Genomic DNA, 11,631 nt, shown 5'->3' with positions numbered 1-11,631 from the left:
CAGGTAAAGTGCTGGGGATTTGGGGGTGGCTGGCGGCTGCCCAAGTGGCAACTCCAGGCTGCACTTTGTGACTCAAAGGGGGCCAATCGCTTCCAAACCGAAAGCAGGCCAGGAGGCTCCCCACTTTGAGAAATGCAGTTAGGATCGATCTCAGTACGTCAAGTGTGCATCCAGGATAGGCCAAAACCTGTGGATCTGGGATGAGACTTTTGTCTTCATCAGATCCTAATTTTTAGGGTCAGGAACTGTTTTGGTTCATACCCCTTCGTTCCTCATTCAGAGTTTTAGAGTCAGAGAGAACTTTGATGGTCACTGCATTCCAGCCCCTCCCTCGAGGGGGGAAGAGGTGGGCCCGGGGTGGGGACGGGGGCTCGCCAAGGATCACACAGCGAGTTAGTGGCAGGGCTGGGACGAGGTCCCGGCCCCCCAGCAGCCAACCCGGGGCTCTCTCTGCCTGACACACGGCCGCTGCACTCCGCAAAATCTCAAATCAATCTGAAAGATCTAAAGTTTGCGGTGTTTGAACTTGATGTGAGTGCGCGTTGGATGTGGCGTGTGAGGATTAACGAACGAAAGAGATTTTAGCCTTTTTCACAGTGGGTGGTCATGCACAGCACTCGTAACGGTTTCACGAGGACCGTGGCCGAGACCCCTCGGAGAGGGATGTCGGCACCGAGTCCCGGTTCTGTTGCCTTGTTTTTTTTTGGTCTTTTTGATTTTACGTTTAGAGTTTAGAATAACATACTTATTTCTTTTACTTGTTTAAAGATGAAATTCTTATTATTATTCTTCGATCATGCATTAAGAGAGAGCAAGAGGATGCTTCGGGCACTTTGTCACAGAGCAACACAAAGGTAATCTAGGTAAGCATAGGGTTCACCAGATTCGACACAAAATAGAGCAAATTCCACCACAAAGAGGAGAACAGACCGCACGTAGTGAGCTCTGCGGGACCCCGAGAACAGAGAGGGGCCGGCAGGGGCGCCGCTTAAATGTCGTCTTCGCTGGCCTCCTTGCTGAAGGTGGCCATGTCGATCTTCTCGGGGAAGATGATGTTGACCGCCAGGTCCTCCCCGCTGTTGTAATGCAGCAGCAGGTTCTTCTTCTGACGCAACATGCGGTTGTAGCGCAGGTTGGACACCCAGGCCTCGCACTTGTTGAGGAAGACGATGCCCATGGTGCCCAGCACCACCAGACTGGTCAGCACGCCCAGGATGGTGAAGCAGATGGCCTGGCCCTCGGAGAGGAGGGGAGTGCTCTTGTTGAGCTCCTTCATGGACACCTTCAGGATGCGGTGCTCGGGCTGGGGCACTGGCAGCTCGTGCACCCCGGGGGTCAGGCGGTAGGTCAGCCCGTACCCGCTGGGCAGACGGGTGACCTGCTGGGGGCTCGGGGCGCGCTTCCGGCCACAGAGGGGGCCCGTGAACTCGGGCTTGCACAGACACTCGTACCTCACCTGGGTGTGCTGCAGGCAGGTGCCCCCGTTGAGGCACGGGTCGGAGGCGCAGTTGCTCACGGGGCGGCTGCAGGTCTTGTCCACGAAGCCGGCGGGGCATCGGCAGCGGAAGTCGCCCCCAATGTCGGTGCAGATGCCTTGGTTCTCGCACGGGTTCGGGGTGCAGCTGTTGGCCACGATCTCGCAGAAATTGCCTGAGAAGCCAGGGGGGCACAGGCAGGAGGCATGGGAGGCCCGGCCCTCATCGTCCACGCAGGTGCCTCCGTGCTGACAGGGGGAACTGCAACACAACAGGGGGACACGGTAAAGGGCCCTCGGGGGCTGGGCTAGGACGGTGGTGCCGGGGCGCGGGGTTGGGGGGGCGGCAGGCAGGTGCTTAGGCCCCGTCCGGTGCGTGAGCGAGCGCTGGCCAGGGAGACACCGGGCGCTGCCACCCCTGCCCGCGAGGGGCTCCTGGGCGGTCCGAGCTGGATGCAGGCAGGCCTGTGGGGGGGGGTGCGCGCCTCACCCCCTCCAGCTGCCAGCCTGGAACACGCCTGACCTCCCGGGCCGACGCCCATCTCCTCTCCCACCTCTTATGTCATCTCTCCGACCAGAGGCCTGACGGTTAGTCACTGGACAGGTGGGGAAACTGAGGCTGAGAGAGGCAAAGTTAGCGATGACCCAGGGCTGGAGCGAGCCCCCTCCATCAGCTCCATCCCTGGGCCGCTGGGCAGAGCCGGGGCCTCAGGCCCCCCCCCCCCACACAAGCTGCCTGCGCCACACCACCACCCTGATGACTCGTATTGTCACTTTCGGCAGAGAGAGCCTGCAGACTATTGTACGGGAAGCCCTTGGGGACGCTCAGAGTGAAAGCAAGCCTCGGTCTATCTGCCGGCCCGGCCAGCGTCTGCGCCCGGCTGTTTAATCGTGGGCCATTCACCCAACTGCGGCGTGCAGACCGGAGCTGTTTGCTGAGAGCGGAGCACAGGAGCATTTAATGTAAGTGCTTTTAAACGAGCAGACCCTTTGTCATCTGATAAATGCCAAAACCCAGAGAAGAAAGGGGCTCTAAGCACAACGAAATCCGCTTCGGGGGTGAGGGCCGTATGGGAGCTGGGCTCTGAAGGAACTTCAAGGACCCTGGGCTCTATTTTGACAGACTGGTTCAAGTTGGTTGGAGAGAAAACAAAATATTTTAAAGGTTTCTCTCTGTATTTTCCCATCCCACTAAGAAGCAGACGCGGACTTTGGTTGTGACCCCCTCTCCTCTGACCCTCTCTGAACACTGATCTTTAGATGCACAAATGCCTGTTTGTGGCCTTCGCTGGCTCCAGGGTCCTCCACAGCCCCCTGGAATGTCAGGTCAAGATAAGCTTATTCTGCCTGGTAGCGTCTGTCTCCCCCACCCCCCAGCTCCCGGCCCGGGACCCGGCTCCAGTTTGCATTCTTGTGACCGACTGCCTAAGCCCCAGCAGACGGCTGGGTAGGCTCAGGGTAGCTAAACAGATAAGGGCCGGAAATGGCTTGGCTGCTAGAAAGCAAGTGGCCCTTCTTGTCTGTTGTGCCCACTGCTCAGAAGTCCCAGAGCCCCCGCCCCACTGAGGGCAGCTGAGAGCTGGACCCCCCCCAGACCCCGCTGGCCAAAGGCCCCTCTCCCCACTCCTGAGCCTAGCAGATCCCCCCAAGACATCCCCGAAAACCCAGCTGCAGAGTCTGCCAGTTCCCCAAAACCACCCCCTAAAATGCAGTGAGTGGGCTTCACGAAGAGTCTCACCGCCCCCCACCCCCCGGGGCTGCCCTTAGAATACGGTGCGGCTCCCTGCTCCCTGCTCCAGTAAGCAGGCCCCGTCTACCGTCACACATGCACATCGGGACTTGGGAGCATCAAGGGAATATGAAATCACCTTTGGGGTCCCTTCAGAAATGATGGAAATGACACACTCCCCACTAAATACCCTGATCTGGGACGGCCCCCCGCAGGGCTGCAGGACGGGCACTTACTCGGTCTTTTGTCAGGCGACAGGTCCGACTGGGCTAGGCTGAAAGGGTCTTTAGGGGTGTGAAGCGGGAATCAAAGCAGCATTCATCAGATCACACAGAGTCGGAAAGAATATTTACCCATTGATCACGCAGGGCCCATCCTTCTTCTGACAGTCCTTTCCCGAGAACCCAGGGACGCAGGAGCATTCATAGTGGCCGGAATCGAGGTTCACGCAGGTCCCATTGTTAGCGCAGGGGGTCGAGGCGCAAGCCCGGACATCTGGGGTGGGGAGGGAAGAGCAGACTTTGTCACCCCCTCCCAGGGAGGGAGAGGGGGACAGGCTGGAAGGAGAGCTTTCTGGATGGGAACAGGGACAGAGCCCTCCAGCTGGTCAAGGGCGGGGACCCCGAGTGAGCTGCCTCGATGGCTCTGTTTGTGGCCACTGTCAATGGTCACCAAATGGGGTCCTGAGGAAGAACGTGTAGTGACCCCCCAAAACTGCAGTGGGTAAGCAGCTCAAGGAGCTGAAGGGGCTCCCTTGGGGTAGGTCACAGGGATAGAAAGTCATGGCCGCTCACTGCTCCTCAACCCAGGACAGCCGTCCCCTTTTCCTGGCGCCAGGTCCCCTCTCCGGTCCAGCAGCATGCCCTTCACTGCAGACCCCTTCCCTCCCCCCAAACGGTGTGTGCCAGGCCAAGGCTCCCCAGTGCCTGCCTCCCCCAGACAAATTTTCACGTCCTGCTTCTCCTGTTTGGGGGGGGGGGTCCCTGCCATTCAGGGCAATCGCGAAGCCCAGCTGTTAGAAAACACCAGCTGCCCTTCAAAGTTCCCCAGCACAGAGGGGCGGGGGAGAAATGGAGACATGTGAAGACCCCTGTCGGGAATCAAGAAACCTGATTCAGCCCCAGCGCTACCTCCACCTCCTGGTGGTCGCTCTTTCTGCGCTCGGGATCTGAACGGAGGGGCTCATGGTAAAAAGGCTGTATCTTTTGAAGGCAGTGAAATTAGAAGTATCTGAGTGCTCTCCTGTCCGTGTGGGTTTCCGTGAACACTGCTATATTTCTGCCGCCTTTTTACACCTCCCGTCATGCACACTTCATTATGCGGGGCTCGGCGAGCCAGGGACAGCTGAACAAAGGGGCCTGGGTCAGGGGCTTTCTGCCAGTGGAGACCCCCGCCCCCAGGCAGGGCCAGGAGGGACCTTTTCTAGGCCTGGCTCCAGCCGGCCTCAGAGTTCAGCTCCTCCCCACTCTGTGCCTCACTTTCCCCACTGACAAAAGGAGGGGCTCTCCTTGGTAGGTCTGGGGGGGGTACCTTTTAGCTTCGGGGAGCACCTGCCAAATACAAAGCCAGGGCCAACCAGAGACGCAGCAAGTTAAGACGGAGTGGGTGGGTGCAAATTTTTTTTTCCTCTTTTAAGGAGACCCGCACCCTCGTGGAGGGAGAATGGCAATCAGTCAACAAGGAGCAGCTGAACGCCATGCTGATGGCCTATCCAGAGCGCACGAGGCATTCCCCGGGAGCCCTGCTCAGTATAAGGAAACATAAAGAGGATTTATCACTACGGGAAGGGGCCGGCACAGCTAGCAGGAGAAGGCTCCCAATCCTGTGCTCCCAGCAACCCCGTCACTGGTAATCTCAAATTTAAGCTAAAGAGCTGGCGACCACCCCCCTTCCCTCCCGGCAGCATCCAGCCCCACGAGCAGAGGATGAGCCATTCTTCCCAACTCCTGGGCCTCCGGCCCAAGGGAAGGGTAGATTAAGCCCGGGCAAGGAGAAAGCTGCCCGGGGTCTCTGCTGGGGCAGCAGCTGGGGCCCTGACAGCCTCAGAGACCCGGAGAAAGGGAGAGAGCCGCTAATTACCCGGAGGGCTGTTTCCTCGGGACCCGGAGTCCCAGGCTGAGAGGCTTTGTCAACCCAGTGAGGAGGGGACTTTTGTCTGGAAAACTCCATGGGCGGGGAGGGGGCAGTCCTGAACCAGACACCAAAGAGGGTGGGCTCCAGGCTAAAAGCCCTGACCCCAAGAGGTGGCTTTTCGGGGATCCTGTGGGTCCCAAAGCAGCTCAGAGGGTGCGGTGCTGAGGGGCGGCAGAGCTGCTGGTCAGAGCATGAGTCAGCTGCGGGGCCTTTAAGGACCTGAGACAATGTGGTAGGGGGTGGGCTCGATTAGGAAAGCCCGCTGCCCTGGCGGTGGTCACAACACAGTCTTGCCTTTTCCTTAAGGGAGAGGATTAGGAAGAGCCACAGATGAGAATTAGCCCAGTTCTGGGGCTAGGAGAAGGGATTTTAGCTGGCTTTTCTCCCGACAACTTCTTCTGCGTCCCTAAGCACGGCCCTTGACTTCTTTGAGCCTCAATTTCCCTATCAGTACCCCTCGTCCCAGCTCAGGTTGAGGACCTGTGGTAGCTGCCCTATGCTGCTGGGAGTTTTTTCGAGGACTTCAGCTTGCCCCAGCTTCGGGGCAGGTTCTGCCAAAGCAGGATGGACTCAGATGGACATTTTGCAGCCTAAAAATGCAGGGACAGCCAACTCTCAATTTGCTCAGGGTCATGGAGGACAAAGTTTGCATAAATTAATGAAATCAACAGATCACACAAATCTGCACTTTGACCACTTCTCAGCCCTTCCCGACCCCCAGCCTCCCCCTACACCTGACCACGGACACCAGCTCTGTTGGGCCAGCCGGCCCTGACTCAGCTACCGGCCCCCCACCCCCGCTCACCACCCCCACCCCTTCGTTTGTTTGTTTGCGAGCTTTGCAGCCTCCCGTGTGAATTTCTCGGAGGTTGAGCTCTGTGACCCCCACCCCGAGCCCTTACCCCCTCGGAGTTTTAGTGACCCGGAGAGGTTACCCTGGCCTCTACCCTTTCAGCTTTGTGTGGCGTGTGCTTATGTTGTGACTCTATTCAACAGGCAGCTCCCTGCTGGCCCCCACAAAGGGCCTTCTCTGGGTGCTGGTGCTGGCCGAGCAGAGGGGAGCAAAATTAAGTCCCTACCTGTGAGGAGGCTCTGGGGCACCAGCGAGAAGGATATAAACAGATCATTACCATACAGAGCCCTGGGTGTGTGGGAATAAGGCGGGAGGGGGAGGGGAAGCCGCCACAGGCTGGGCGCCCAGGGCAGGGGTGGGGTGGGGTGCCCACCTATGTCACAGAGGTTCCCGTCCCAGCCGTGGTCACAAATGCACTGCCAGGGTTCCACGCAGAGTCCGTTAACACAGCCAGGAAAGGTCATGCATTGATCACACAGGGGACCCTGCCAGCCAGGCTGGCACCTGCGAGGGGGGGAGGGGAAGATGGGGACCTATGAAGGGGGGCAGGAGTGGAGAGGGAGCTCAGGCTGCCTACTGTGGAGCCAAGATCCCTCGGGGGTGTCTGCACAGTACCAGGCCAAGTGGGTCCCCGGAAGCAAATACCAGTCACCTGAACAGAAAAGCGTCAACAGAGGACCAGACAGAAGGGTCCCTGAGAGCCTGGGGGAGCACTGCGTCTTGCCGCAGTGGCCTGCAGTGGTCTCACCCTGCGAGGGGCTTTCCCAACACCCCCACTGCTGAGAGGGCAGACAGGAGCCGTGGCTGTCCCCTGACCCCTGCCCTCTTCTACCCCTCGCTACCCCCCACCAGTTTCCCGCAGGGGCGAGAAAGCTGTTTGGGGCAGCCCAGCAGCCAAGCCCCCCCTTCCTGCCTGACACCACAACTCCCCAGGATTCTGTCCTGACCACCTACGAGCTGCTTCTGGGGAGCCACCCCATTACCTGCAAACATTGTCATCCTCGCAGAATCCATTTTGGGGGTGGCAGGCCGGGAAGCATTCAGCTCCTGAGTCACAAGAAAGGTTACACCATTCACCCCACGAGGCCCCAGAGGCCAAGGCAAAGCCTGTCTTCTCCCAGCAGTCCACAGCCTCCCCGGAGGGAGCCAAACCCCCTCCTACCAGCCTGGCACACAGTAGGTGTCTCCCATCAGCCCACTCGGGGAGGAAAAAAAAAAAAGAAAAATCTCTGCCACGTTCCTGGTTATGGAGTGACCACAGTAAACCACTTAGTTCCTAGGAGCAGGTCAGACACTTAATTCCACCCCCCCCCTCCAGACCCTCTCCCCCAGAATACGAAACCTCAAATGCTAAAAGCAGGGATAGGGAGACAGTGAATGGAAACCTTCTGACCCCTGGGCCCTCAGCCAAGCCCTCACTTTTGCAAAGTGAGCCTAAAATGGGGAGCAGATTTGGAGGTATGTGGCTTTGGAAAAGGCCAGACAGGTTCACCTGGCAGCCTCGCAGGTAAGGCATCAGGATTTTTCTTAAAGGTTAATCCCCGCTAAACCAGGCACCCAGGTCAAATTCCCCCAAGTTCCCCTACCCCAGACTCTTCATATTAAAAAGACGCAAGGGTTTTTGCAAAAGAGATTCTGCCACTCGGACACCATCTAGAGCTTCGGACACCCTGCTAGGTGCCTACTGTGTGCATTCACTTCAACTCGCTCGCCAGCTTTCCAGACGGCCCCCCCATCAGCTCTGGTGCAGTGGGGGCGGGGGGCACTGCGGGAAGGGGCAACTCTCTCACTGTCAGAGACAGATGGCCGCGGCACACAGAAGTGTCGCAGCCCCTCACCGAGAGAAACGCCACGCAGGAGGGGCTCGCGCTGGGCTCCTCGGTGGGAATTTGGTGCTGCGACGGCAAAGCCACCCCCCACAGCCCCCACAGACCTGTTCCTGAACGCGCACGCAGCGACACCCCAAAGTTGCACCCCAGAGCATTTCCACACAGGGCTCCCGAGCATCACCTCGTTTCTCCATACCTCCTGTCTCCGCGCACCGACACCCCTGCGAGCGCCACTTCTGCGGGGCGGGAAGGGGCTGGGGGGGTGGGGGTCCCACATCTCCCCTGCCCCCCCTCCCGGGGACCCCAGGGCCGGGCTTGGCATGCGAGGCTGGCGGGGAGGGCGAGGCAGCACCGTGCGGGGCTTAGGGTTAGGCGGGACGGGCCCGAGTTGGGGCGCATGGGACGGGGCGTGCGGGGCACCGGGCGGCCGGCGGGGGGTGGGGGGGCGTCGCAGGCTTCCCCAGAGGGGGCGCGAGCCAGGCCGCCGCGGGGGGGGCTCACCATGGACACTGTGGCCGAAGGCCAGCAGGAGCAAGAGGACGGGCAGGAGGGCTGCGGTCGCGGTCATCGCGGGGCGGCCGGGGTCGCGGTCCCGGGAGCGGCGCGGGCGCGGGTCCGGCTCCGGGCGCCGCGCTGGGCTTCTGGTTGCGGACGCGGAAGGGGGCGCGGGCGCGCGGCGAGGGGAAAGCCAGGGCTGCACCGGGCTGCGCGCTGCGCTCTCCGCCGCCGCCGCCGCCGAGCTGCCGCCGCCGCCGCGCGCGCCGCCCTTTTCGTACCGCCGCCCCCCCGCGGCCCCCGCCCCCCGCCCCCGCCTCCGCGCGCACGGGGCCGGCGCCGGCCAGTCCCGGTGACCCCCGCCCCTCGCGGGGCCGCCCCCCACCACCGCGGCGTCCCGGAAAGCCGCTCGCGCGCACGGAGCGCTCTTGGCTAGACGGGCCCAGGTACCCCGCGCACGCGGGGCACCCGTTCGGGCCACCGGGCGGCCCGCGGGCGCGCCCACACGGGCCCGCTTCGGACAAGTGGCAGGCACCGCGCCGGGGCTGGGCCGCAGACCCCAGGCAGACGCCAGCACGCGCTCCGAATACAGAAACACGCACAGAAGCAGCAGAACCCTCAGCGCCAGGGTCCCGAGCACGCACGCCATGGTCCGCACGGCCGGGAAAACACCAACGCACGCTCTGGGGACGGCGAACACGCTCGCGCCGCAGACGCCCGCAGAACACACGGCTGAGAGGCCGGACACCCGCAGACCCCAGCCCGCAGCCCGCGCACGCTGCAGGGCGCACCCCCAACGCGGCGGGCACACGCCGGCGGGCGCACGCGGGTCACAGAACTGGTCGGCAGCGTCACGGGCTCGGGCATGGGCTCGCAGAGAGGCCCGCGGACACAGCCGGGAAACCCGGGGCCGCCTTCACCATGCGCCCACCCGTCTGTCCACACAGGGGCACGTGCCGAGCCACGTGCACACCTGAACGTACGAACGCGCTTGTAAACACACAGGCACCCACTCACACACGGGCAGACGGGGTCAGGGCCTTGGTCACGCAGACGCATGAAGCACAGACTCTCGCACCCATGTGTAGGGCCACACGTAGGTGATGTTCACAAGCACGCGGACCCAGGCCCCCAGGCTCACAAGTCGCAGGCTCTTGGTTACACACTCATCAAAACACGAATATACTGTCGCCCGGCACATGCACAAACACACAGGGACACTTGTGGGCAAGCCCACAAGTCCGCTCACACTCACGCAGCTGCACACCAAGCACTGGGCACATATTCCAGACCCACTGGGAGGCCTCCAGAGGAGTCACGGGGGTGTGGGGGTGGGGATGCTGACCTTGCCAGAGATCCTCCCCTCCCAAGAGCTCCCGGGGAGAGCCCCCAGCCTGGGTTTAGAGACGGTGCTGGGCAGATCCTCCAGCCCCTGTCCTGATCAGGGCGCTGGGGGCGGGGGCGGGGGGGGGGGGGAGAGTGGGAATAGGGAAGGGTAGGTGGGGGTGGGGGGTGGCAGAAGGAGATGAAAGGTCTTTAACTTCCTGGGGAAGGGTCCCAGGAGGTCATGACCTTTAGATGGGTCATTTATGTATGCTTCGTTGGCATAGATTAGTTTGCGTATAGATCCCAGGTGCAGGGGGTGGGTGCCCACCCACTTCATAGCCTCCCCTTTGCCACAGTGAGTTGGGTGCATGATCTCTGCCACTTGGGTCATGGGGTAGGGGGCCTTGGCCTTCAGACCATCTCCTGGGGCCCTGGCAGGTTTGAGGACATACTCTCCATCCTCAGGATGGGTGTGGGAAGTGACGCCACAGGGAGTCCCCCGGCCCACGGGCCTTAAGGCCCTTAAGTCTGGCTCCCAAAGTAAGACAGCTGTGGGAGGGCGGGCACACGCCCCGGGTGGAGACCCTGGAGCCACACTGGGCAGACTCCACAGAGGCTGGGGAAGCCCCCACCTCCTTCCCCTTGTGGAAGGTGCCTCTTCCTTGGTGTTCTGTGCAGGAGACCCAGAAGGGGGTGGGGTGCGGTTGGGAATCGCTTGATCGACAGACTGGAGGGAGCAGTCATCCACCCTGCACCCCTTCCTTTCCATTACCCCAGTCTCTTCCAGGGACTCTTCTCAAACGAAGAAACTGGAGTTCAGAGTTGGAAGGTCTTTTGCCCAAGGCCCAGGGGGTTCCAACGAGAGTGGCAGGCAGGCCAGGCCTGGAGGTTCAACTGCCCACTGCATGGAGATCGCCCCAGCTTCCCTGACCGCCCCCTCCTTTCTTCCCTCCCAGGACCCTGACCTCAGCCTCCAAAATTATCCTACACGGCGGGCAGATTGGGAAGGGCTGGGTTCTCAGCCAGACTCTAAGGAGGGGCGGGGGATCTCTGGGCTGAGCGGCCTGGGGCGAGGGCCTCCTCCCAGAACCAAGTCACGAGGTGTGGACTGTGTGGAGCACCACAGGGCTCCGCTGCGGCCATCAAGTGCACCCTCATCTAGACCCCTCCCTTTCCCATCTCAGTCCCTTCCCGCCGCCACCGCCTCCCTCCCCAGTTCTGGAAAGGGAGGGAGGCCTGAGGAGGGCAGTCTCACCCAAGGGCATCCGTGTCCAAATGTCAGGGGCTTAGGCTGAAAGGGCAATATCTTGGCTGGCTCGCACCTGCTCGCTAATCCCAGCTCCATCCCCTGCCTGCTGAGGGCCCTGGGCCAGTCACTTCCCCCCTCGGAGCCCAGTTTCCTTGTCTATAAACAGGGATGCCACACCTGTCCCCAAAGGGAACTTGGGTTTTCGTAAGTAGAAAACCACTGTACTTACAAGGACTGGCGCCTTCCTGCCCTTCCTCCAACAGCTGCCACTGGGCCTCCCCCCCCCAGTAGACTCCAGAGACCGGGAGGTGGGGGCTGGTTCGGATCTGGCCCTCTTTAGAGCCCCCTGCAGGGCCACTGCTGGGAGGAGGCTTTCTGGCGTTTCAAGACCTATAAGCCTGGGGCTTTCTGTTGGTTTCTGCTGGTCTCCGTAAAGTGTTTGTAAATTCAGGAGACTGGAGATTTCTTTTCAGCAGGCAGACAGTGAGAAAGGGTAGCTGAGGAGCAGTGGGGAGAGGGGAGGTTGGTGCCTGTCACAAGCTT

General features: G+C 61.2%; 1 protein-coding gene across 2 annotated transcripts; it reads right to left on the bottom strand.

The window, feature by feature from the left end:
* Positions 1 to 397: 397 nt before the first annotated feature.
* DLK1 (delta like non-canonical Notch ligand 1) lies at positions 398 to 8,741 on the bottom strand. Of its 2 annotated transcripts, XM_045902039.3 has the most exons (6): positions 8,520 to 8,741; positions 7,173 to 7,236; positions 6,563 to 6,693; positions 3,557 to 3,698; positions 1,457 to 1,736; positions 398 to 1,231 (listed from the first exon to the last, which is right to left on the bottom strand). In XM_045902039.3, exons 1-6 carry the CDS (start codon positions 8,584 to 8,586, stop codon positions 989 to 991), a joined length of 927 nt encoding a protein of 308 aa, XP_045757995.1. In that variant the 5' UTR covers positions 8,587 to 8,741; the 3' UTR covers positions 398 to 988. The 2 variants fall into 2 exon arrangements, with proteins under 2 accessions (XP_045757995.1, XP_045757993.1); XM_045902037.3 differs by having other exon boundaries at positions 398 to 1,736.
* Positions 8,742 to 11,631: the final 2,890 nt, after the last annotated feature.

The sequence above is a fragment of the Mirounga angustirostris genome, unplaced genomic scaffold (assembly GCF_029215605.1).
Source record: "Mirounga angustirostris isolate CCGP_5_RB_7025 unplaced genomic scaffold, mMirAng1.0.hap1 SCAF_9, whole genome shotgun sequence".
In the NCBI taxonomy this organism is placed as follows: domain Eukaryota; kingdom Metazoa; phylum Chordata; class Mammalia; order Carnivora; family Phocidae; genus Mirounga; species Mirounga angustirostris.
This window is presented reverse-complemented; position numbering and strand designations above follow the sequence as displayed.

Bases quoted from the DNA above. Each gene is read 5' to 3' on its own strand.
- DLK1 (XM_045902037.3), bottom strand. From the start codon at position 8,586: ATGACCGCGACCGCAGCCCTCCTGCCCGTCCTCTTGCTCCTGCTGGCC. The intron at 6,694-7,172 runs GTAATGGGGTGG...CCCCCCTCGCAG, and splicing joins GAGGATGACAATGTTTGCAG to GTGCCAGCCTGGCTGGCAGG. The intron at 3,699-6,562 runs GTGGGCACCCCA...TCCCCACCCCAG, and splicing joins CGGGAACCTCTGTGACATAG to ATGTCCGGGCTTGCGCCTCG.